Below are 24,012 nucleotides of genomic sequence, written 5' to 3'. Positions count from 1 at the left end.
TCCTTAGGATCATTGAGACCCCACGAGGTGAGATCTTGCATGGAGCCCCTGTCCGAGGGAGATTGACAGTCATTTTTAGCTTCTTCCATTTTCTAATGATTGCTCCAACAGTGGACCTTTTTTCACCAAGCTGCTTGGCAATTTCCCTGTAGCCCTTTCCAGCCTTGTGGAGGTGTACAATTTTGTCTCTAGTGTCTTTAGACAGCTCTTTGGTCTTGGCCATGTTATTAGTTGGATTCTTACTGATTGTTTGGGGTGGACAGGTGTCTTTATGCAGCTAACGACCTCAAACAGGTGCATCTAATTTAGGATAATAAATGTAGTGGAGGTGGACATTTTAAAGGCACTAACAGGTCTTTGAGGGTCAGAATTCTAGCTGATAGACAGGTGTTCAAATACTTATTTGCAGCTGTATCATACAAATAAATAGTTTAAAAATCATATATTGTGATTTCTGGATTTTTTTTTTAGATTATGTCTCTCACAGTGGACATGCACCTACGATGACAATTTCAGACTCCTCCATGATTTCTAAGTGGGAGAACTTGCAAAATAGCAGGGTTGTTAAATACTTATTTTACTCACTGTATTTCTTAGAAGGTCTATAATCTTCATGAGGTGGGACACGACTGGAACCGCTGCAACCTCAGGATGCAGCAGGGATGGGTAAAGAAAGAGATGCAGAGGGGAGGAATTAGTGTAGCTGCTGTTCGTATTATTAACAAGCACAAGTTGATAATGTCCATTTGATAAGATGTACTGGAGCACAAGTTTATGATATGTGTTAGATGTGTGTAAGAGTGTGCCTGAGCCCCGGACACTGTCAGGAAGGCTATTCTAAAGTTTTGGAGCTAAATGTGAGAATGCTCTACCACCTTTAGTGGACTTTTGCTATTGTAGGAACTACTCGAAGCCCAGAGTTTTGCGATCTTAAAGAGAACTGATGTTTTTCTGCTTAATAAAACCATCTCTTACTGTCCAGCTCTGTTCTTCAGTTCTCTCAGTTTTGTGCGGTGTTAAAACAAACAGCTGAAATGACACCAAACGCCAATCGACACTGCTCATTTTAGGGGCGTGTCTGAGAAGCTTGGTTGTAGCAGAGTCTGTACTAATCCCAGTGCGGAGTTCATTAGTCCACTAGAACCTCCTGCTGTAATGCAATAATGCATGTATAATCTATGCATGTTTCAATGTCATGTTTGATTGAAAATTGTGTTTTCAGCAACAACTGGTGGCATATGTATCGTGGGTGAATGCGCAGCTCAGGAAGAAGCCCGGTCTGAAGCCCGTGAACGATCTGCGGCAGGATCTCCGAGACGGAGTTGTTCTCACACACCTCATTGAGATAGTGGGTAAGACGATCGAGTCATAAATTGAATGAGAATTCATAGTCACTGCATTTAATTTTTTACACTCTCGTTCATTTAATCATTTTGACGACATATTTGATGATCTTCAGTAGCTTATTACACATTCCTCGACAGTACTGCATAAGGTTTTTGGCAGACCTTCCTCTGCACTTTCTATTCTCCCGACAGTAATTATTTCTAATTTTAAACTAACACTGTGTTCTGTGATTCGGCTGCTGCTAAAAGACCGTGATCAGGTGGATCTGCTGAGTCGTGAGAAGCGTTAAGCTGGGCATAACTGATCGAAAGATTTTTATTTATTTGTTTGTTGTATGAAATTAATAAAATCCTAATTTTATCAGATTTAAATCACAATTTGTTAAATATAACAAGCTGTATTTTTGGCTTCTTACCAGGTCACAAAAGAGGCTTTTAGCTTTTAATACATAATTAATATCAGAACGTGACTTGTTTTATTGATCTTCCTTAACATTTCTCAATTGTAAATGGATAAACAGTATGACCGTTAGCAGATTTTTGTTGCTTAAAAGAAACGACATTTGAAAACGTGTGTTGTTTTGGGAAAATAATCAAGTTGAAGTCCACTTCACACCACTCCTGTAACAGCATGGCTGGAAGTTGTTGATTCTGTATTTGAGGCATTTCCAGCTAGATTGAAACTAGATTTTTAGTTTATAAAGCTAAATCGAATACTTTGGGATCAAATTAATTATTGACACATTTAATAAATAAATTTTACTGTCGAATTATATTGGTTTTGACATGCCTTTCATTTTGTTCTGGTAGCTGGCGTGCTCCTCGAGGGTATTCACTATTTACCAAAGGACAATCAAGAGAAGAGAGAAAATGTGGAAAAGGTTCTGCATTTCGTGTCCTCTAAGCGGATCCGCATGCCGCAGACTTCTGCCAGAGGTGAATGGCTAGCATGTAGACTAGCCTCTGTGTGTATTTAAACCCTCTCTGAAATACAGTTTCTTGTTTATCTTTATTCTCGCTTCTCACAGACATTGTGGAGGGGAACCTCAAATCTGCTATGAGGCTCATCCTGGCTCTAGCAGCACATTTTAAGCCATCTGCCTCAGCCAATTACAGAGCAGGAGCCGCTTCGGGTAGAAACTTGACCGGCTCCTCAGCCAATCACAGACCTCATTCCACTATGGCCATGGCCCAGAATGCAGCAGCGGCTCTAGCCGCTGCCCGAAACGATGCATCTCGCTCAGGACGCACCGTCCTTCAGCTCAGACAGGACTGGCAGAGGTCAGCTTTTATTCTCTGTTCTGTTGGCACAGTAGATACACACGCATGATCATAATGCTACAAGCCATTTTGGGATACGTAGTTCCATTGTGTTTGTTAGGGCTTCTGTTGTGTTTTTGTAAATTGCCTCTTACTGGCATCCAGTAAACAAATCGTAGTAAATACTAATACAATAATAATTGATACAAAAAGTCCCATCACACAATATTTTATTGATCTCATAGGGAAATTGGTGGGTTGCAGCTCACAGTACGATTAAAGTAAAGATTAAAGTGAAATAAAAGTTTAAACAAAATTTAAACAAACATATTGTTATATATTCACTGAAATTAAATGTGTAGCAGCATGAAAAAAATGTGTAGCAGTAATCAAAAAAGATGGCAAAAACGCCAGAATACAATTATTATTGCACATAATTGCCTAAGGTATTAACATTATATAAGTGTGGCAAGTAAAAAAAATGAAATAAATAAATAATAATAATCACACACATATATATATATATATATATATATATATATATATATATATATATATATATATATATATATATATATATATACATATACATATATACATACATAATTTTTTTTTCTACTCTGCAAAGAGAGAGAGTGTGTAGTAAATACTGAAGCTGAGTGACTTAATGCTCATGATTTATAAAGGGGATAAAGAATGGATCTTCTCTCTCGCTTTAAGAGGAGCTGTGAATGCTGTTTCCCTCTTCTGGTTATCAGCATGTACTACAGCTTTATTGCAAAAGGTGCACAAATTGAGCCTCACACACACACACACACACACACACACACACACACACACACACACACACACACACACACACACACACACACACACACACACACACACACTCACAAACTTAATTTCTAAGTGTTATTAGCAGCTTTTAAGGCTCTATAAATAATCCAGGACATGCTGCTGTAGTCACTTCTTGTTCTTGTTGGGACACATGGGACAGAACTATTTAAATTCTCTAAAAGTGAACTCACAGAAAATTATGTTTATAATGTAAATTATATTAGACCTCAGAATTGAATCCAACACAAAAGTGGGCACATGATGAATGTAATTTTTATGCAACTTTTAACAGAATAATAATAATAGAAAGTTAAGAAAGATAACATACAGACACTTGATCTAATCTTTCTTAACTTTCTATTATTATTATTCTGTTAAAAGTACTATTCCATAACTAACAGTTTGAGAAAACAGCAACCCACGCCCTTCTTTTCATTAACCTACATATCCTTGGTTGGCAAAGTTAAAGGACATGCAGTGTTGTATGGAATAATTTTTACCAACAATTGGAACAATAATTGTTCAAGATCATTTTCTATTGTTGGCATATCTTTTTACAGGAAGTTGCATTGAAGTAAAAGTTTGGGGGGTAGAAATAGCTTCTATGCTATGCCAGAATTTATTTATTTTTTATTAACATTTTTGGCAAGTCATGCAGGGTGAAATCACAGACACTGTACCGCATTTGGTCAGAACGCCACCAGCTGCACAGCTCCCGATATACACGGTACAATGTCTTTTGGCGCACTGAGTTATGAAGGTTGGTGCTCCCTGTTACTGTGCATGCAGTCTTGTGCTGCCATCTGTTGGCGTGTTACAAATCTAGTTTTACAGCTTTTTTGATGCCACCTTGCAAGTTTGCTGGCCTTTTAGTATTATTGAGTATACTAGCTATTTGGCATGATTCCAGATTTATATCACGTGTGTAAAGTTGATCTAGTTTCCTCTAGAACGTTCCATTTCTGGTGACTTTTGTTCAAAATAGCTTTCAAAATTTGTTGATTTTCCTATATAGGACTATTAGGACTATTAAAAAGAAAAGTTTGTTTTTAGCCAGGGGTGATAGATTATTTGTTATGGCCTCCTAAACTTTCTTATGGTTTATTTATAAAACCCTCCAGGCTGATTGCCACCTTCTCTCTGCCCCTCAGGCAAAACTCCAGTGCTGATGAGGAGATCGAGAACCCATGCTGGAGCGTGCGGGCGTTGGTACAGCAGTATGAGGGACAGGGAGTAGAAGTAGATGACACAGAGACAGGAGACCCGAGGTATGCCATTCAGATGAGGACGGCTTTCTCTTTCGAGTCTGGTTTTTCCTTGCCACAATCAGCCCCGCCTTCATTATTAAGGATAAATTTATAAGGAACAAACTTGTAGGCCCAAAACTTTAAACCTCTTTATCTCTGTAAAGCTGCTTTGGGACAATTGTGAAAATTGCTATACAAATAAAACTGAACTGAACTGAACTGAATTGCTCCTGTGCCACTTAAACAATGCAAAATAGGTGCATTGTTACTCTCGACAATATCCGACTTTCAGAAACAAACATGAAATGCTGATGTCGGTGTAAATGTTCGCCCAGCTCCAGGATATTGTGACAGCACCCGCAGGCAGAGGTGTGCCACGTGCTCCGTGAAGAATGTAAACACTAAGGAGGCCTTCACGCGGCTTGTTTTTGTCTCGTGATCTCATGTACAAACCTGTTCAATTGTTTTATGTTAAGATGCATCTGCTGAGGCGCTTTTTCACCCAGGCAGGAGATGCGTAACAGCAGATGCATAGGGGTTGAAGGTTACAGCTGGCACGTCCGTCTCTATGTCAACTTTTGAGAACAATAATGCCATTCTACATACTCCCTTCATTTTGCTCGGTGTCAGATCGGCTCACTGTCTCTGTTGTTTGTGTTGGAGCTCTGAAACGCACCCTGTGGATCCTGATTACAAACTCTTCATTCTTCTCCTAGCGGTCAGAAGCAGCTGATAGTCAGGAGAAATGCAAGTCTGCTTTGATATGCATAGCTATTAAATTGAATTATAAATAATCATCTGAGATATTCGATTATGCTCCGAGTGCCGTATGCTCGTCTTTTTATATAAGGAGTTTATAAGTCATCACTTCTAAGAAATTCCAGAACATTCACAAAATCAGTTCTCTCACCAGCCTCACACATTTACTGAGAACATGGTGATCCTCTTCCAGCTTGTTTCAGTCATAGAGTTATGTGCAAGTAGGACAAATCGAGTTTTAATCCATATGAAAAGCCAGAGGCTATACAAGCACATACTCAACAAGAAATTAAGAGTGCAGGTGTGGAGGTCAATGAAAGACCAGCTCTGTCTTAACCCTTTGCTAGGCAGGAGGGTTTATTCCAAGAAGTCTTTTCAAAAAGAAAGGAGACAGGAAAGTGGAAGTGGTCCACACAATAGTAGAATTCTTCTTTTACCAACTTTGGGAACAATAACCTATAAGATAAAAAAGTATAAGGCAAACTAGGATTATTAGCAAATAGCCAACAAAAAGCACACCATATAGCCAAGTTTATAAATGTCTGGTATTTACATTTACATCTAAGGCATTTAGCAGACGCTCTTATCCAGAGCGACGTACAAAAGTGCTTTCATTGAATAAATCAACACTTGTTCACTAGGTTGGAGACTTAGGATAGCATCAGCCATCATACGTGTATCAATTTTTTTCTTTAATAGACATAAAACAAACAGAGCAAAAAGTGCAAGTGAATTGTTTCAGGAAGAGGTAGGTCTTGCCTTTGTGGATAGGCAGTGATTCAGCTGTTTAGAAATCTAGAGGAAGTTCATTCCAGGACCTCAGTGCCAGAACAAAGAAGAGTCTTGATTAGTTGTATACCTCTTACCCTGAGAGAAGGTGGGACCAGTTTAGCAGTGCTAGAAGATCTGAGGGAGTGTGGTGCAGTGTGAAGAGTGATCAGAGCTTGAGGTAAAAGAGGGTGCTGCTCTATTTTTGGCTTTGTAGATTTGAACATGTTCTAATCTAGAGTCCATTGCCTTGACGACTGAGCTACCATCTCCCCTACCACTAGTGCAGAGTTCATATTCGGGTTTATAGAGTTTCAGAAAAAACCTTCGAATTGAGCAGCATTTATCTGGAAAGTTATAGAAATGATATACAAGGTGGTGCAATGAATGGATATTTGGTGCAACCCAGATGAGGATGGGTTCCCTCTTGAGTCTGGTTCCTCTCAAGGTTTCTTCCTTATGCCATCTCGGGGAGTTTTTCTGCATCCCCTTTATCGGTCGTCGAGTTGATGGGTTCTTCCGCTGTGAAAACTGTTGCTCCGTCTTAGGGTCGTACCCGTATACCCAAGTTTCCTCACCGGTATTGATGCTTTGTTCCAACTTGCTGTCCATGATGAAAATGCAGACATTGTAACGCACGTGGTCAGAATAGCACCAGTTGCACAGATCCTGATGTGCAAAGGACGATGTCTTTTTGCACACTGATTAATGAAGTTTGGTGCTACCTGTGACTAACGGATCCGTGTAGTTTTTTTCAAGTTTTAAAGACAAGAGCAAGAATGACAACAAGCAGTTAGAAGGAAAAGAGAAAGGCCAAGGAGGAAGTTTATGGATGTGGTGAGGGAAGACATGCAGGTAGTTGGTTTAAAAGAGGCAGATGTAGAGAACAGGGGGGTGTAGAGACGGATGATCCGCGGTGGCGACCCCTAATGGGAGCAGCCGAAAGAGGAAGAAGAAGAAGCTATCGGAGTTCTCTTTCTCGCCGACGAGCTCAGCTGCTGATTCAACATACAGAATCAGCCGAAAAACAGCTGACGTCATCTGAACAAAGCCAACGGTGCAGGAAAAAACTAAATCTGACCAACACTCATAATATATGGATATCAAATTTCTTGTTTTTGCGTTTGACACTGGCACGAATGTTCTTTTAAATGACAAAGAAAACTAAATAGAGACATTGGAACATTAACATGCGTAAACCTTTTTTTGGGGGGCAGAAATAGAAAGTTTAAAAGTTAAAACTGTAACACCCTGAGCATGCTTCTAATCCCATACAAGTATTTTGGGGGTATGTTGGGGCCCCAAGTAGGGAGCTGCCTACTCTGCTGCTCTTAGAGCTGCCCCTGTGAAGATTCCAATTACTGTAGGTCCCCCTGGCCTCAGCCCCACCACATCCATGCACTAATCCTTAAGTGGAGGGTGAGAGAGAAGAGTTTGTGGGAGGGACTGGGAAGATAGGAGGAGCAGAAGCAGGGGAAGACTGAGCCATGCCTGACATCTCAGCAGTGAGCGAAAGCAGTGCGAGAAAAGGCAAACAAGAGGAACCCCGGCTTTGTTCTGTGGCACTTGGCAATCTCTCTGGTTGTGGATAGTATGCAGTAAAAATGTGGAGAAGTTTACAAGAGAAGCAGTTTTATAGATAAAGGGCCACACAGAAAGAGATCCGGAGGACTGGGCAGGATGCAGCTGCCTTGGTGACAGAGTTGAGCGTCACTCCTCTATTATTTAAGCAAAACAGGATTTCCATATGTGCCACGTCGGGGGCAGCAGAACAGCGGATCACACACTCGAATGCTTTTAACTGTTTCAGTGTTAGCAACGACTCTGGAGGTTTCTTCTCTGTGATGATAATTTGTTCTTTAGTGATATTTCACTGGACAGCTTGGTAAGTCTTTGCTCCCATCTGCCTCTGTTTACTGTAAGTCTGTGAATGGGTCTCAGAATGAACCCTATAGACCAGCGTGTGAGAGAGAAAGATGCTAGTGAGTGGTTTTCTAGCTATTACTACATGGATGAGCAGGAGCAGCACAGTGGGATAGCGACTTAGACCAGCATGGGAGCTAAACAGATTAAATGGTAAGTGCTTTTTTTTTTACTCTTTAATTTATAGGAACATGAGGATTATAATTATACTGCAAAGAAAACTTCAGACAGCACACACGTCTTTTTGGTTAAGGAGCAATTTTTTCTTTGCTTGTCAGCTTTTAACAGGCTGTTGAGTTGCTTCGGTCTGTATTGTGTGTATTGTGCGATATAATTACAATATTCCCATTTTTCCCAGAATGTTTTCACAGGAGCCATTCCAATCAAGCATTCCCATTTAGGTTATGGGAATGTCTGCCTTATACATCATAGCTACACTATCACAACTTACACTTTCTCTTTGTTTGCCATAGCACATTTCTTGTGGAAATAGATTGTACTTAATTTATATTTGCTTTATAAAAAAAAGAACTTGGAAACGGCAGTTTGTTTTAAAACCAGCGATAAATAATTGCTGACTTGCTATGTCCATTCACAACCTTGTTCCAAAACTGCCCCAATTTGGTTTTAAATTGCGTCCATAATATTTCTACCCGGATAAAACCTGAACAAGTATAACAAATTATTCTCGTCATGTCAAATTAGTAGTTAAATAGCCGTGCTATTCATGTTCAGCTTTCAAAGGTTTTAGGTTTGGTGTTGCTCCAGATAAGTGGCATTGAGTACAAATGGTTTGTGTTTAGCATCATCGTTTTTATGCCCAGCGCCCACAAATAAAATAAAACCAGCTGTTAGCTTAAAGTAAGTCGAACATTAACAGGGAACAAACCAGCAATTAAGCACAACACCCATTAAAAAAAAGAGAAGATAAAAGCTGTATGCATCGATTTCTGTCTAGAACATGCCGTTTGATCAAAATAATGCGAGTGATTCACAAAATATTGTTGAAAAAACTGTTACATTTTTTTTTTGGTTTACATGTATAGAACAATAAGAAATATTTTTTTAACCATGTTGAGTATATAGTTTGGACATAAAATATGAGCAAGGTTACATCCTGTAGAGCAGTGGTCCCCAACCCCCGTGGGTCAATTGGTACCTGGCCGCACAGAAACAATACATAACTTACATTATTTGCGTTTTATTTATTATCTGATTCTGAACGATGTTTTATGTTGGAAAATTACCAAATTCTCTCCAACACATCTGTCTATGTATCACTCTTGATGCATGTCATGATGCCTCGGTCACACGTCTTACCTCCATCCGCTACCTTCTTAAAGGGGCTGCTCCGGCCGCTAACTCATAATACATTACCGCTAAATTAAAATCCCCAAGCGAGCAAAATGAACAAAAAACAACACAGTGGATTCACGTTTATTATTATATTTCGGAAATACCAGTTTTGGGGCCAGTCATATCATTTTATTTTGTTGTATTTATCCGCCACACCTTAAAGTCCAGTCCGTGAAAATATCGTCCGGCATTAAACCGGTCCGTGGCGCAAAAAAGTTTGGGGACCACTGCTATAGAGTGTTCTCTAGAAATACTATGGCGGCTTTAATATGCAATAAAATGCATGCAGGTGACCCGGACCCTGCACAAAGTGACTCACGAGCGTCTCTGATTACTTTGGAAGAGCTATGTGGAGATGCCTCTGTGTATTTGAATTGGCTCTGCTTATAACTTTGGCTGCAATCCTTCAAAAATAAGCCGGCATTCTTTGGCATTAGGAAGTAACTGTCTGATGCATTCTGGCTGAAGTGCTCTGGTTGTTCTGGATATTCTGTATGAACATTTGTTGTCATAAAACCCAACGTTGAGAATTGAATTACGTCAGATGCACGTGGAGGGAATAGTCTAATACAATTATAGGACAATACACAATTATAGTGTTTCTGTTGTACTAACATGCGTATTTATCAGATTAGACAGCAATTGTCAGGCATTGGTCCGTTCCTTCCTTTCCTTTTCTTATTTTAGCCTCTCTTTTTGTTGTTGTGTTAAAGCGTTTCATCAGAATCACCGTTTTGCTTTCGAGAAACACAAATTCCTGGGACTCGTGCCAAATTCCAAATGCTGAAATGTAAATACACTGGTTTTAATGGGCTTCCTGCCATTATTTCTTATCATTAGTGTTTAATGTCGGGAATTGAATGAGGCCCCCATCCGCGCTGTCGTATCAGATGCAGATTCTAGCAAGCACAAATCTAGAGATTAGGTTTTTCCTGATGGGACCCTCTAACCTTCCCAGAGCTGCTTCCTGTTGTATGGACACTTACATGATAGGAAATGCTTCATGCTTACATGAGCAGTTTATCTCATATGCCTCGTCTGGGAAAATTTTATATACATTTACACGGGGCTGTGTTTTTTTCCCCAAATGTCAGGAATGTCATACTTATTCAAACAGATCATGTGTGTATGATGAAATAGGTATTTGTCTTTGAACCTGGATAACAATGTTATACAGAAAAGAACATATGGCTGAAATAAAGACGACGGCAAAACTAACATAGCATGTACTGTTCTCAGAATCAGGTTTATCAGGCAAGGAATATGTTCTGACATATAAGAATATGAATATGTTCTGACTAGTCCTAGTTGTGATGATCACATTTATTTGCTGACTATGAATTTTTACGATTCCAACCAAATTAATTGGAATTGTTTGACCTTTGATTTGGGCAACTGCTACTCCAGATGTTCAGCCCATTAAGCAGCATTAAGGTCTATAGTTAAGCCTATAACTAGAAAGGTTAAATATCAGTTTTTGACAGGCATTCTCTATGACTTAACCAGTAAATCCATGTATGTATGGATGTGCTGCATATTGGATAATGTTCGTAAGCGCCTAATATGTGCATTCATAAGTGTTTTCATTGTAGTGCAGCTGTTATAGGAAGGTTATGAAAAAAATACATTACTTTAAGCTTGACATACTATTGAATAGCTGTGACAATGATAAAAAAAAAAAAAACTCAACTCGACATCACCAATGGAAGTTTCTAAAATGCTTTATTGTCCGTATTTGCCATGTGAATTGTAGTGTTTGATACATTCATGTATCTGGATGCACCATGTACAATGACATGTTTATGTGTTTGGTGTGTGGGATTTATAATTGCATTTTGTATTCTTTAGACACATCTAGTCTAGAAAGCACGGTACAGAAACCAGGCACTCGTTTATCACAGTGCATGTGACAAGTGTGAAATGATGTCTCATGATAAGTGTAGCATGTTCAAATTTTAGTTCGTGAGAAAGGTTTGCTTTGAGAGCACTCATGCTTAGAGCAAATATATGGAGCTTATTTTAAGCACTGGACTGGGATCCACTTTCACATGATGTGGTTTTGCTAGCCACAGGCAACAGTTATTCATCTTCCAAGCTCAATTTTCCAAATAAAGACGCTGTTTTAAACATACGCTTTACCGTGATGTTCTGACAACCAAGCTTTTTTAAAAGGTCTGTACTTCAGGCCTATAGAAATGTCCTGGCATGCTTAACGCATCTGTGTTCAAACCCTCATTAAATTAGCATTTTTCTGTATGCGTTGTTTGGAAGGAGATGTTCTGATGATTGAGAGAGCTGAGGTGGATGTGGTTAGTAGAGGTTGACATCAATAGTTGATTGCTGGAACTATCGGCTAATTGGCAAAAATCCATACCGATAGTTTTTCGTTCCACTGTCATTACGCCATGTGCTGTTTGGTTTTTACACGTGAGACTACGTGCTGCACGGAGAGAGCTATATTATATATTTAATTAAAATGTATTGATTTTTTTTTTACTATATTTATCAATTAATATATTCATATTTATTTTTATTAACACATTTTCATGAGTCAGTACCAGAACCTAGCTACCATAACCGGTGTTAGTAATCGGTTGACCTCTAGATCTTAGCAGTGTAGAATATATGCTGGCTATATTGTTGATCATGCTTATTCTATAAAGCAATATTTATATTGTTTATGCATATATCCATTCAGCCTATCAGGGGATACAGGTCAAGAACATCAAACATGAGAATGGGGAAATAAATCACTCAATGACATTGACTGTGGCATGGTTATTGTTGCCAGGCAGGCTGGCTTGATCATTTTAGAAACTAGTGATTTGCTGGGATATTCACAAACAGCAGTCTTTTGCAAAAAATGGTACAAATGCAAACATCCATTGAGCAGAATGATTCCCTAACTCTGGAAATGCCTTGTTGATGAGAGAGGTCAGCAGAGAATGGCCAGACTGGTCTGATGATTCAAATAAGGACTCATGGTGATCAGAAATCCATCTCAGAAAACACAGCATGATTAACCTTGAGGCTGATTGGTTACAGCAGGCAGAAGACCACATTGGGTTCAGCCGAGACCAGCAACAATTGCAATTGGTTTCAGATTGGTTACAGTAAATCATCTTCATGTCAGGCTGCAATACACCATCTTTGATTATTTCTCTGTAAGAACATGCTGTATTTTATTCCCTACAGCCTTAAAGCAAACGCAAGCAAATGATCAATTATGACAGTAACGACGAAAACAAAGTGTTTGCAGCTCTGAAATTAGAGGGAGGCTGATATTTATCTAAGAATAAAGAGTTCCAGATTTCACGGGGCATGAAAACAAACAGGTCGCTTTCCTCCTCTCATTCTGTCTCATCTTAGTGGTGTACAGTGAGGCAGCACTTGATGACCTTAACACTGTATTTAGAACTGTCAGACTGCTTTCTAAATGGAGAAGCAATTAAGTATATGGCGTCAAGATTACTTTCCATGTCTTTTTTCGTACCACATCACGATGCTGTGCCCTGTTCCCAAATGTGGAGTGTGTACTGAGAAGTGAGGATATTTTAAATTTGCCCGGGGGCAAAACCCAAACAGAGGCCAGTCGTCCTTCAGTGTCTATAGTATCCTGTATCTCAGTCCTGGACTTGCACAAAAACTTTCACAAAGCAGCAGCAATAAGAAACAGCTCGATCTTTGTTTCTTTGAGTAATTGTTGTAGTAAAAAAAGAAAAAAGATCAGCTCATGTATTTTCACTTGTCACTAACTGGAAGTGGTAGTCAAGTTGTTAATACATTGGACTTCTGCTCGGAAGGTCATGAGTTCAAATTTTCCACTGCTGGGCCCTTTAACAAGGCTCTTAACTTATCGAGACATGTGAGTATTGTTTGATTGCCGATACTGTGTCATAACATGTGATTAATGTAATTTTAATGACATTTTCTAATATTTTAGCTGTAGCATCCTATCTTTTTTTTCAAAAAGTACTGGATGGATAGTTTTCTCAACCAGGTTGCAGAGTAGAATTGATATTCATAATCTCTCATACAGTCTCAAAAGGTCAGCTGATGAAAGACGTTCGTCCAAAATGTCTTGCTTCCCTAAAAACTGTGTAAACCATGCCACAAGTACTCCCATGGTACTCTCAGGAATCTTGTTTCTGTTTCACTTCTTAAAAAATAACGGACTCCATGTTATTGGTTGCTCGAGCGAGTCCTAATTTTTCAGTAAAAAAAAAATGATAAGCCAGAGGGATGATTGGTCATAGTTGGATTTCTTTATGGAGCCCTGTTTCTCATCAAGGTCAGTCGAATCCTTGTTTGCTAGTTGTAATTTCCCAACCTTACCATTTCGAATAGATCAAATACCGTAGAAATGAAAGTGGAAGAGGAACAGAAAAAGGGCTAGTTGTGTTTATTCCGATCGAATGAAGTCAAAGCAGTGGAGTGCTTTCTAATGGTGCTTTTGTGGTGGTAGAAGAGGTAACATCTCTTCCATGAATGTCATTTCAGATTGCATATTGTGCTTATGTTATTTATAGCTACATTATTATTTAAAGAGCCTGCCAAACACTACACATCAAAAGATCCCTGATTGAAGCAGGAAGCAGTGGTCAAACCATACCTTCAAAATAGTCAAGAGAATGGCAGCTTTTAATAGGAGCTCCCTTTTTAGCAGGATCTGACACTCCAGAGGTGATTTAGCTCACTTGTTCTCTGAACGGCTCTTGGCAGACGTGTCTGCTTGGCTATGAAACGTTGTTAATCTCCCTGCACAGGGAATTAAGAGACGAGGACAGTATTGATCAAGGGAGCTCTTTTGTCCCGACGTTTTAAGTATGTGAGCATGATGAATAAGGATCAGAGAGACTGCAAGAGAGATTTTCGACTGCTTTGATGTGGGCTGAGAGGCAGCTGGTCCATGGAGAACTGAGCAGAGATTAGACTGTAGTACTGCTGGATCTGGAGAGCTTGCCAGAGCCACTACTGTACTGTCTGGTCAGAACTGGGACACCATCTCTACTGCATAAATGCTAGCCGAGGGAGGACCTATTACCACAGTAGGTTGAATATTTGTAAGCTACTCGTTTATTTATGGAAACAGACAGAAGAGTGCACTTAAATATGTCACTTTTTATGCTTCAAATCGCTATTGGGAATTTTTGCTCAATTGTTGCTGTACACCATCTATTCATCGAAAAACAACAACGCTAGACTGCAAATCGGTGGATTATTCTCGACTTTTGACATCATATGCCATGTGACTGGATAGTATGTTGGTACTATAGTATGGTATGTGTGTTAAGTACCACAGCATTACTGGCACACTCTGTAGGATTGTTTTGTTTGTTTGATGAAAGCAGTCCACAAACCAAAAACATATCCAACCAAGAGCTGATATAGGGCTAGATGACAGAGCTGGTGTCATATTAATGAAAAATGCAGTGTGAAGTAGTGAAAAATGCATTGCAGCTTTGCACAAAGCTGAGTCACAGAAAAAAGAAGAAAGCTGTTATGCAATCAATGAGATAACAAACACAGTAGGGTTGATAGCTAAAGCACTGCTGCATCACTCTCTTCAGGTACAGAGAAAGCAAAGGTCACATCCCTCGCACCAGTGTCATTAGGAAGTGGCATTGAGGGAAGGAAACCGTTGATCACAGAAAAAAAAAAGGAATGAAATGAAAGAATTGTTGCCGGAGATTAGATGGTAATTTTAAAGTTTGTTATTGAAGTCACTCAGGGTGGATTTTCAGAGGTTTTTAGTAATAGGTTCCTATTTGGCTGGTCAGTGGTGGACAGTAATGAAGTAAATGTAAAGTGTTACTGTGCTTAAGTAGCTTTTTTGCATGTGTGTACTTTACTGAAGTATTTCCATTTGGGGAGACTTTTACTTTTACTTCACTACAATTCAAAGTAATTTTTTTACTCAACTATATTTTTCTAAATCAGTTCCTTTTTATTTGTGTTTGATTTATTGATATCATTCTATTAATATATTGATGTGCTAAGAGTTGATAAAATAAGAGTTTTGTGACAAAAATGTCAATAGAACATGAAACATGGAACATTATAGCCATAATAAATCCTAGTATTTGGATACTTAAGTACATTTGAAGGCAAATACTTTTGTACTTTTACTTAAGTGAAAGTTTAAATGGAGCACTTTTACTTTTACTGGATTAATACTTTACCTACTGTATCTCTACTTTAACTACATGGTTCGTGTATTTCGTCCACCACAGTTGCTGGTGTTTTTTATAATCTAGATCAGGGATGGGCAACTTTCAAATTTTCCGGCCATTTTATTAATCTAGACTAATATATTTCCAAAATTTCTCAATTGACTTTTTATTGAGGGAACTCAATATACAATTAATGCAATGAGTTTATTACCTATAAAACTCGTGCACTTATGCTTATTCAAATATTTAAATTTGTTAAATGACAAACAATTGTATACATCTTAATAAATGTACAAAGACCCCTTTTTGTTTAGTAGTCAAGAGTTTTAAACTACCCTCAGAGAACAGTTAAAAGTGCTATATAACACAATTAAAGGAATCACCCCCTTTAATAATAGTAATAACTTTAATTGGTTCACCCTCCAAAAAAAGAAAATTCTGTCATCATTTATTCACCTATGTATTGTTCCAAACCTGTATGAGGTTTTTTATTCTGTTTGAAAGAAACTCAAACAATATATTTGTGAGTAAATGATGACAGAATTTTCTGTTTTGGGTGAACTATCCCTTTCAAATGAATTAAAATAGTAATAAAATATAAGAACAATTTAGTGAATACATTTTAACACTTTCATTTATAGATCATTTCAGACAAAATTCCTGTTACCAAATAGTCTCAATGAGAAACCTGTGGCTTCAGTGTCAAAAGCCCCCTTGAACTTGGTAAAACGATGTTTCCCATTTTGCCTAGAAAACATGGTTTTTACTTTTTGCTGTCAATTTTTCCTTTATTTGTACTCCTCTTTATTTGTACTCCTTTTGGTGAACATTCTCAATAGCATGCATATCCATGTTTTGAATACTATGGTGACAGGCAGAAACCAGCGCCCTCTCCTGCTTGGAGAAATACCATCCTAATAAGAAAGTGGGCTTTTCATTTTTCAGCGATCAGACTGACATGGTCCTGCTAGTATTCAAAGATACTGCTCTGATGTAGATAGTCTATATGTGTGCAATTAAAGGTTTGGAAATTGTTGCAGGAATAAATACGTGGCAAGGTGTTTGTATTTAGTGTATGCTGTAATTAAGCAAATAATGTATACGTTATTTTTTTACTTTGAGGCTCTAGTGAAGTTATATTTCCTCTGTGTAGTCTAACAGTAAGTTCTCTCTTCTTACTGTAGCTTGAGCACCTCAAGTCCAAACCATGTACCCAAAGACCCCACCAGTCTCTCAGAGGACAAGGGACAGCTTTTAGGTGTCCACTTAGAACACACCAAAGGTACCGCAGGTTCTTGTTCTTGCACTTGTATTCTCAGTTTTTCAGAGGTACTAATGTACCAAGTTGTCCTGCTTCTCAGACAATATTACAAGTGGCCCAGGAACTGTCCAGGAGCCTAATGGGAGGTGTGTGAATAATTGTGTCTGGGAAGAGCAACTGTGGGAGCAACAAGAGCAGTTAGAAAGAGAGATGGTGGAGGCCAGGAGAATGGTGTCCAGCCTACAGGTGAGCTGTGTTCTTCATATTTGTTAACTCTACATGAAAATACATAAATACCTGACTAAACATGTCATCTAGAAATTATAGTGACTCCAATGTCAGGTAGCTTTTACTTGTGGACTTACAGAGTAGATCTTATGGATGTGGAGAAAAATAAGGAATGGAAGGAAGCAGATAGTGTATTTCTGGGGCACATCTTTAAAATGTATTGCTTAATACACATTTTAAATCTATACTTCAGAGCTCTCTATTAGTTGTTTTAAGTTTCTTGTTCCTGGATCCTTGTGTAGTAGCATAATTCATGTCTTTAGTGTGATGGATTAACCCGTGTGTGTGTGTGTGTGTGTGTGTGTGTGTGTGTGTGTGTGTGTGTGTGTGTGTGTGTGTGTGTGTGTGTGTGTGTGTGTGTGTGTGTGCGGGGGGTGTGGGGTGGTTTTTTAGGCTTTGCTTCTCCATGGCTTGTTGCCTGATGATGAGCAGGAGGTTTCACTGGGAGAGGGAGTGGAAAATGCTGAGCAACAACTGGTTAGTTTTTTTTTTTTTAGGTTTTTTTTTTTTGTTTTGTTTCTTTAGTTTTTTTTTATCACAAAGCATTTTCTTCTCTGAAATCTTGCCATTTTTGTTTTGTGTTGCTCATTTGTTTCAGTCTTTTCATGTAAAACTCTTTACCTTCTATTTCTTTCTCCTTTACTTTTCCTTATACTTGCTTATTCGCGCTCTGTCCCGCTCAGTTTCAACAGGTTAGATCAGGTTACTGTGTAGTGAGTTCTGCTTTGTCTGGGTGTAAGAAACAAGTATCTGTTTACCTTCTGCTCTGTTCACCTGGTTCTCTCTCCAGTTTAGTTTCTACCTCATTTCGTCTACTGCACGATTGGCTTTTTCCCCACAGTGTGTTTAGTCTGCAAGGAAGTTCATCTTCTGTGGTTTTTACAGGTTATAATCCGGAGTCGTCTTGACCTGAGCATGGAGGAGAATCTGGAGTTAAAGGTAGACTTATATTGTTCTTTCATTGCAGTTGTATTGTAATATGATGCTTGTGTTTATGGACATTTTCTTTTTATGTCCTATGAAAATTACTACTTGAGATCTATCACTACATATCCTTTCTGTAAATATAGTGTCATTCTAGAATAAATCAGCACATAATTATTGTGGTCTTTTATGCATGTGTGCTCATTAACATTGTTGTTGTTTTTTCATATCTTGTTGTTTTCATGACATCTGGTCGTCCTGTAGAGGGAGCTGTTGAAGTACAAGCAAGAGGCTCGTAACCTACAAGGAGTCAAAGTGAGTTGAGCAAAAGCTGAACAACCCTTTTGTCATTACAGTTGTGAGTGTAGCTATACTTACAAATCAGCACATACATATGATGTAATCCTCTGAACTGTGATTCTGGCACAATTATTATTGACATAAAAAATAGTGTGGGGGAAAAAAACTTTCATTTCCCACACACATACTTATGTCCACACGTATTAACTTGTATACACTTTGGCTACTTTCAGTGAAAATAATACATATAAACATTTGATTAAACATTGTATATGAGTGTATGAGCTTCAGACACAGAACAGTATGTGGTGATGGTGTGCTATGTGTACAGGATGCTCTCCAGCAGCGCATGACTGCACAGGAGTCGTCTGTGTTACAGCTCAAACAGGAGCTCTTGCGAACCAGCATGAACCGCGATGAACTGGAAGGACAAAATGTGAGTGTGTGGGCGGGTACATGTGTGTTTAGAATGTATTTAAATGATCGTACTATTTGTGGGGTGTTTTCGTGGTAATCACTGTGTGTTTGGATCCTCAGGCAGAGTTTCATAAGAAGCTAGAAGAAAGAAACAGGATTCTCAGTGAATATAAGGTACACCAAATACAATGACAGTCAAAGGCTTCTAATGGATATGATAAAGAAATGCTTAAAAAAACACATGTAACTGTGTTATATTTTTATAGTGTATTTAAAAAGTCTACACAATCTTATGAAAATGCAGGTTTTTAAAATATAAGACAGAAATAAAAACGTCAATGTTAAAGACTTACTTCTTTTATGCATCTTCCAACATACAAAAATTCAGAGAAAAAACACCCCTCCCCTGGTTATGCTAGGCCATGTCTCCACTTAGATATTTTCAAGTTACAATAGGGTCAGTGTCATAGTCATAGTCAGGGACTACCTTTGTACTATATATATATATATATATATATATATATATATATATATATATATATATATATATATATACAGTGAGGAAAATAAGTATTTGAACACGCTGCTATTTTGCAAGTTCTCCCACTTAGAAATCATGGAGGGGTCTAAAATTGTCATCGTAGGTGCATGTCCACTGTGAGAGACATAATCTAAAAAAAAAAATCCAGAAATCACAATGTATGATTTTTTAACTATTTATTTGTATGATACAGCTGCAAATAAGTATTTGAACACCTGAGAAAGTCAATGTTAATATTTGGTACAGGAGCCTTTGTTTGCAATTACAGAGGTCAAACATTTCCTGTAGTTTTTCACCAGGTTTGCACACACTGCAGGAGGGATTTTGGCCCACTCCTCCACACAGATCTTCTCTAGATCAGTCAGGTTTCTGGCCTGTCGCTGAGAAACACAGAGTTTGAGCTCCCTCCAAAGATTCTCTATTGGGTTTAGGTCTGGAGACTGGCTAGGCCACGCCAGAACCTTGATATGCTTCTTACAGAGCCACTCCTTGGTTATCCTGGCTGTGTGCTTCGGGTCATTGTCATGTTGGAAGACCCAGCCTCGACCCATCTTCAATGTTCTAAATGAGGGAAGGAGGTTGCTCCCCAAAATCTCGCAATACATGGCCCCGGTCATCCTCTCCTTAATACAGTGCAGTCGCCCTGTCCCATGTGCAGAAAAACACCCCCAAAGCATGATGCTACCACCCCCATGCTTCACAGTAGGGATGGTGTTTTTGGGATGGTACTCATCATTCTTCTTCCTCCAAACACGTTTAGTGGAATTATGACCCAAAAGTTCTATTTTGGTCTCATCTGACCACATGACTTTCTCCCATGACTCCTCTGGATCATCCAAATGGTCACTGCCAAACTTAAGACGTGCCTGATCATGTGCTGGTTTAAGCAGGGGAACCTTCCGTGCCATGCATGATTTCAAACCATGACGTCTTAGTGTATTACCAACAGTAACCTTGGAAACGGTGGTCCCAGCTCTTTTCAGGTCATTGACCAGCTCCTCCCGTGTAGTTCTGGGCTGATTTCTCACCTTCCTTAGGATCATTGAGACCCCACGAGGTGAGATCTTGCATGGAGCCCCAGTCCGAGGGGGATTGACAGTCATGTTTAGCTTCTTCCATTTTCTAATGATTGCTCCAACAGTGGACCTTTTTTCACCGAGCTGCTTGGCAATTTCCCCGTAGCCCTTTCCAGCCTTGTGGAGGTGTACAATTTTGTCTCTAGTGTCTTTGGACAGCTTTTTGGTCTTGGCCATGTTAGTGGTTGGATTCTTACTGATTGTATGGGGTGGACAGGTGTCTTTATGCAGCTAACGACCTCAAACAGGTGCATCTAATTTAGGATAATAAATGTAGTGGAGGTGGACATTTTAAAGGCAGACTAACAGGTCTTTGAGGGTCAGAATTCTAGCTGATAGACAGGTGTTCAAATACTTATTTGCAGCTGTATCATACAAATAAATAGTTTAAAAATCATATATTGTGATTTTATGGATTTTTCTTTTTAGATTATGTCTCTCACAGTGGACATGCACCTACGATGACAATTTCAGACCCCTCCATGATTTCTAAGTGGGAGAACTTGCAAAATAGCAGGGTGTTCAAATACTTATTTTCCTCACTGTATATATGTATATACTTAAAATGTGAGGCGGAGACTGAACAAACTTAATATTAATATAATAAAACTCAGATTGTAACTATGTTCCGCACGGTAAGAAGGATTGCATATTGGCATGTATCGAAAAAGTTTGGTACAAATACGAACTTTATATATATATATATATATATATATATATATATATATATATATATATATATATATATATATATATATATATATACACACACAGTGGAACCCCGTTGTACGAGCATAATTCGTTCTTGAAAATTGCTCGTGTGTCCATTTGCTCGTATGTTCGAACTGATTTTCCCCATAGGAAAATCAGGTCCCCATCTTGCTCTGTCTATGCAGAAAGAGTTAAGTCAGAAGGATCGCCTGCTTCAGCAACAGCAGTTTAAACTGGATGAAGCTTTACGCAAGCTGACAGGTAGCAACATCCAGAAGGTATGTCCTTCTGCAAAACACAAACTGTTGTGAGACGTCACACAATTCTCTGCAAGCTTCAGCTGTTGTTATTCATCTTTACATAAAACTCAGGCTGACCTGCAGAGGGAGCTGGAGCACAAGCAGACCATTCTTCAGGAGCTGACTGAACGTGCCGAAGATGAGGTGAGACCATAGCAACTAACAAACACTTTCAACCTGCTCTTTAAGCAATTAGGGGCTTTAAGGTTTTTTTTGTTGTTGTTGTTTCAGCTACCTGGATCTCCAAGCAATGGCTACACACATCCAGCAGTTCCAGATCTCAGCACACCACGAGCACACAAAGGAGTGAGTAGCCAAGAAACATTTCAAGTCCATCAACAATGAAATACTTGATTATTTTATTTTTATTGTGTATTTTATGTTATGATCCTCAAACAATTTATTATGCGAATCTAATAAATGTGAAAAAAATATATATCGATATTTCTTCAAAATAAAATGTTTATAAACACAAATGTTTTAACGTTTACATGGAGCTTATGATGGCCTTTAACTGATTCTGGCAGATGGAGGAGCTGCAGTTGGTACGGGATGCTTTGCGCAGTTTAAGGAACAGCTTTGGAGGCCACGACCCTCAGCATCACACACTGGACACACTGGAGCAGGGCATGGCCAGCCTCATTGACCGCCTTTACACACTGGAGTCACAAACCAGACAGGAGAGGAAGGTTGGGAAGTGTTTCCAAAACTGTACCCTACATACATAAAGTAGTTGCATGATTTGATTTTATGACTTTACAAAATATAAATATTAATGCTGGACTGAAGTGACTTTTTCCAAATGTTCCCAGGCAGGGCCGAGGTCTCCAGGACACAAGGCCACTCATACAGACAGGGACTCTTGGCCTTCCAGCACTAGTAAGTATCCCATACAAGAAAAAACAGAAAAAAGCACATCACTAATTGAGGAACAAAACACCACAAGGGGGTGTGTTTTATTCCTTTTATTACACAGTATTTCCACCAATAAAATGCTTGAATAACTAAAGAATAACACATCATACTATTGAACAGGTTAGTTCCTGTTATTTATTTTATAGCATCTATTGTCATGTAACACACAAAACGCACAATAGTGGAACTGGATCTAAGGAAGACTGTTTATTATATTATAAACAGCGAAACAAATCCAGATTGACAGGCAAAAATCTTGAATTTATCCTGGCGTGAGTCTAGCAATCAGCAAAAAATAAATAAATAAATAAAAAACAGGAATGTGAACGAGAATTTATATGAATAAAAATCAAATACAGTAGTGGAGAAACATTTATATGAATAGACATGTTAACACATAGACCAGTGTCAAGACAGGGGACATTATATGAATAAAAACAACAGTGCATGGTTATGCAACCAGGGGCACACACTTGGTCAGTTAATGAAGAGAGCAAAGGGGGAAAATTGCTGACATCTCTAAACACTAATTCCATCCCTAGCAGCTTTTCACTCTTATTTTATTTAGTTAATAAGATGCGACTGCCTCCCAACTGTTTCATGTCAGAAAACTTGTCTCTTGACACTGACACTGTCGACTCTATACAAAGGTGTCCATTAGAATTGAAAAGCATTGTGGTATTATAAGCTGTAGCATATCCCCCTGTTATTAATGCAGTCATTTGGATTTGCTCTGAAGGTGCTGTTGCTTCTCAAAGTGATTGTATTGTTAAAGCCATTTGTGCTTTGCTGCAGAAATGGTCCACTCGCAAAGCAGCCCAATGCTTAACTCCTCATCCTCCACCAAAGTCCTGTATTTTACAGACCGCTCGCTCACACCCTTCATGATCAACATCCCTAAGAGGTGAGTAAATGTGACACTGTGAAACACGAATACTTGAAATGGGGAAATAGTTGTCTGTTTTGTTCTGATATCAGAATGATATTGCATTAGTATACCTGTAAAATGTAGCCATTAAGGTTGCACAAGCCTTAGTGCCGGTCCCAAGCCCGGATAAATGGGGAGGGTTGTGTTAGGAAGGGCATCCAGCATAAAAACATGTGCCAAATCAAAACATGCGGATGGTCCGCTGTGGCGACCCCTAACGGGAGAAGCTGAAAGAAAGTTTATACCTGTAAAATGTAGCCTCTGTGGTTCAGGAGGAGACTTTGTTATTTAGAAACTAAACAAGTTCAAAGGGAATTGGAGTCAAAAGTGACAGGTATGCAAATGCTGAAGATGTAGGTTGTAGTACTGAGATATTTATTTCAAAGCAAACATAAATGCACCTATAATCACTGAGCATAATCTTATTGAAAGAGGATGGTTCAATAAGACAGGGGACAGGGAAGTGGTTCGGCGGTGGGAGCTCAGAGGTTAAGAAGATGATTTGATGATGATTTATGTGATTCATCATCACCAAGCTGCCACTACTGGGCCCTTAAGCAAGGCCCCTAAACCTTAACTGCTAAGTTGTATAAATGTGACTCTCTGTAATAGTGTCTGCCAAATGCCCTAAATGAAAACTTGATTTAATAAATCTAAAAAATATTTTTTAAATAAAGAAATGT

General features: G+C 38.8%; 1 protein-coding gene across 4 annotated transcripts in view; it reads left to right on the top strand.

The window, feature by feature from the left end:
* Window positions 1–24,012, top strand: part of dixdc1b (DIX domain containing 1b) — a 38,018-nt gene that overhangs the window by 11,121 nt on the left and 2,885 nt on the right. For 3 of the 4 annotated variants that reach the window (XM_083565488.1, XM_083565490.1, XM_083565487.1), the window contains 17 exons: window positions 1,223–1,352; window positions 2,157–2,282; window positions 2,375–2,627; window positions 4,595–4,711; window positions 16,854–16,951; window positions 17,031–17,176; window positions 17,612–17,695; window positions 18,104–18,157; window positions 18,407–18,457; window positions 18,774–18,878; window positions 18,980–19,033; window positions 21,373–21,465; window positions 21,559–21,630; window positions 21,718–21,792; window positions 22,014–22,175; window positions 22,299–22,365; window positions 23,197–23,305. In XM_083565488.1, coding sequence (XP_083421614.1) covers window positions 1,223–1,352; window positions 2,157–2,282; window positions 2,375–2,627; window positions 4,595–4,711; window positions 16,854–16,951; window positions 17,031–17,176; window positions 17,612–17,695; window positions 18,104–18,157; window positions 18,407–18,457; window positions 18,774–18,878; window positions 18,980–19,033; window positions 21,373–21,465; window positions 21,559–21,630; window positions 21,718–21,792; window positions 22,014–22,175; window positions 22,299–22,365; window positions 23,197–23,305 — 1,796 coding nt within the window. The remainder of the gene's footprint in view (window positions 1–1,222; window positions 1,353–2,156; window positions 2,283–2,374; window positions 2,628–4,594; window positions 4,712–16,853; window positions 16,952–17,030; window positions 17,177–17,611; window positions 17,696–18,103; window positions 18,158–18,406; window positions 18,458–18,773; window positions 18,879–18,979; window positions 19,034–21,372; window positions 21,466–21,558; window positions 21,631–21,717; window positions 21,793–22,013; window positions 22,176–22,298; window positions 22,366–23,196; window positions 23,306–24,012) is intronic. The other variant, XM_083565489.1, reaches the window with a different exon arrangement.

Source organism: Silurus aristotelis (genome assembly GCF_946808225.1).
Source record: "Silurus aristotelis genome assembly, chromosome: 16".
NCBI lineage: Eukaryota > Metazoa > Chordata > Actinopteri > Siluriformes > Siluridae > Silurus > Silurus aristotelis.
The sequence above is the reverse complement of the archived record's forward strand: the minus strand, read 5'-3'. Positions and strand labels throughout refer to the sequence as shown.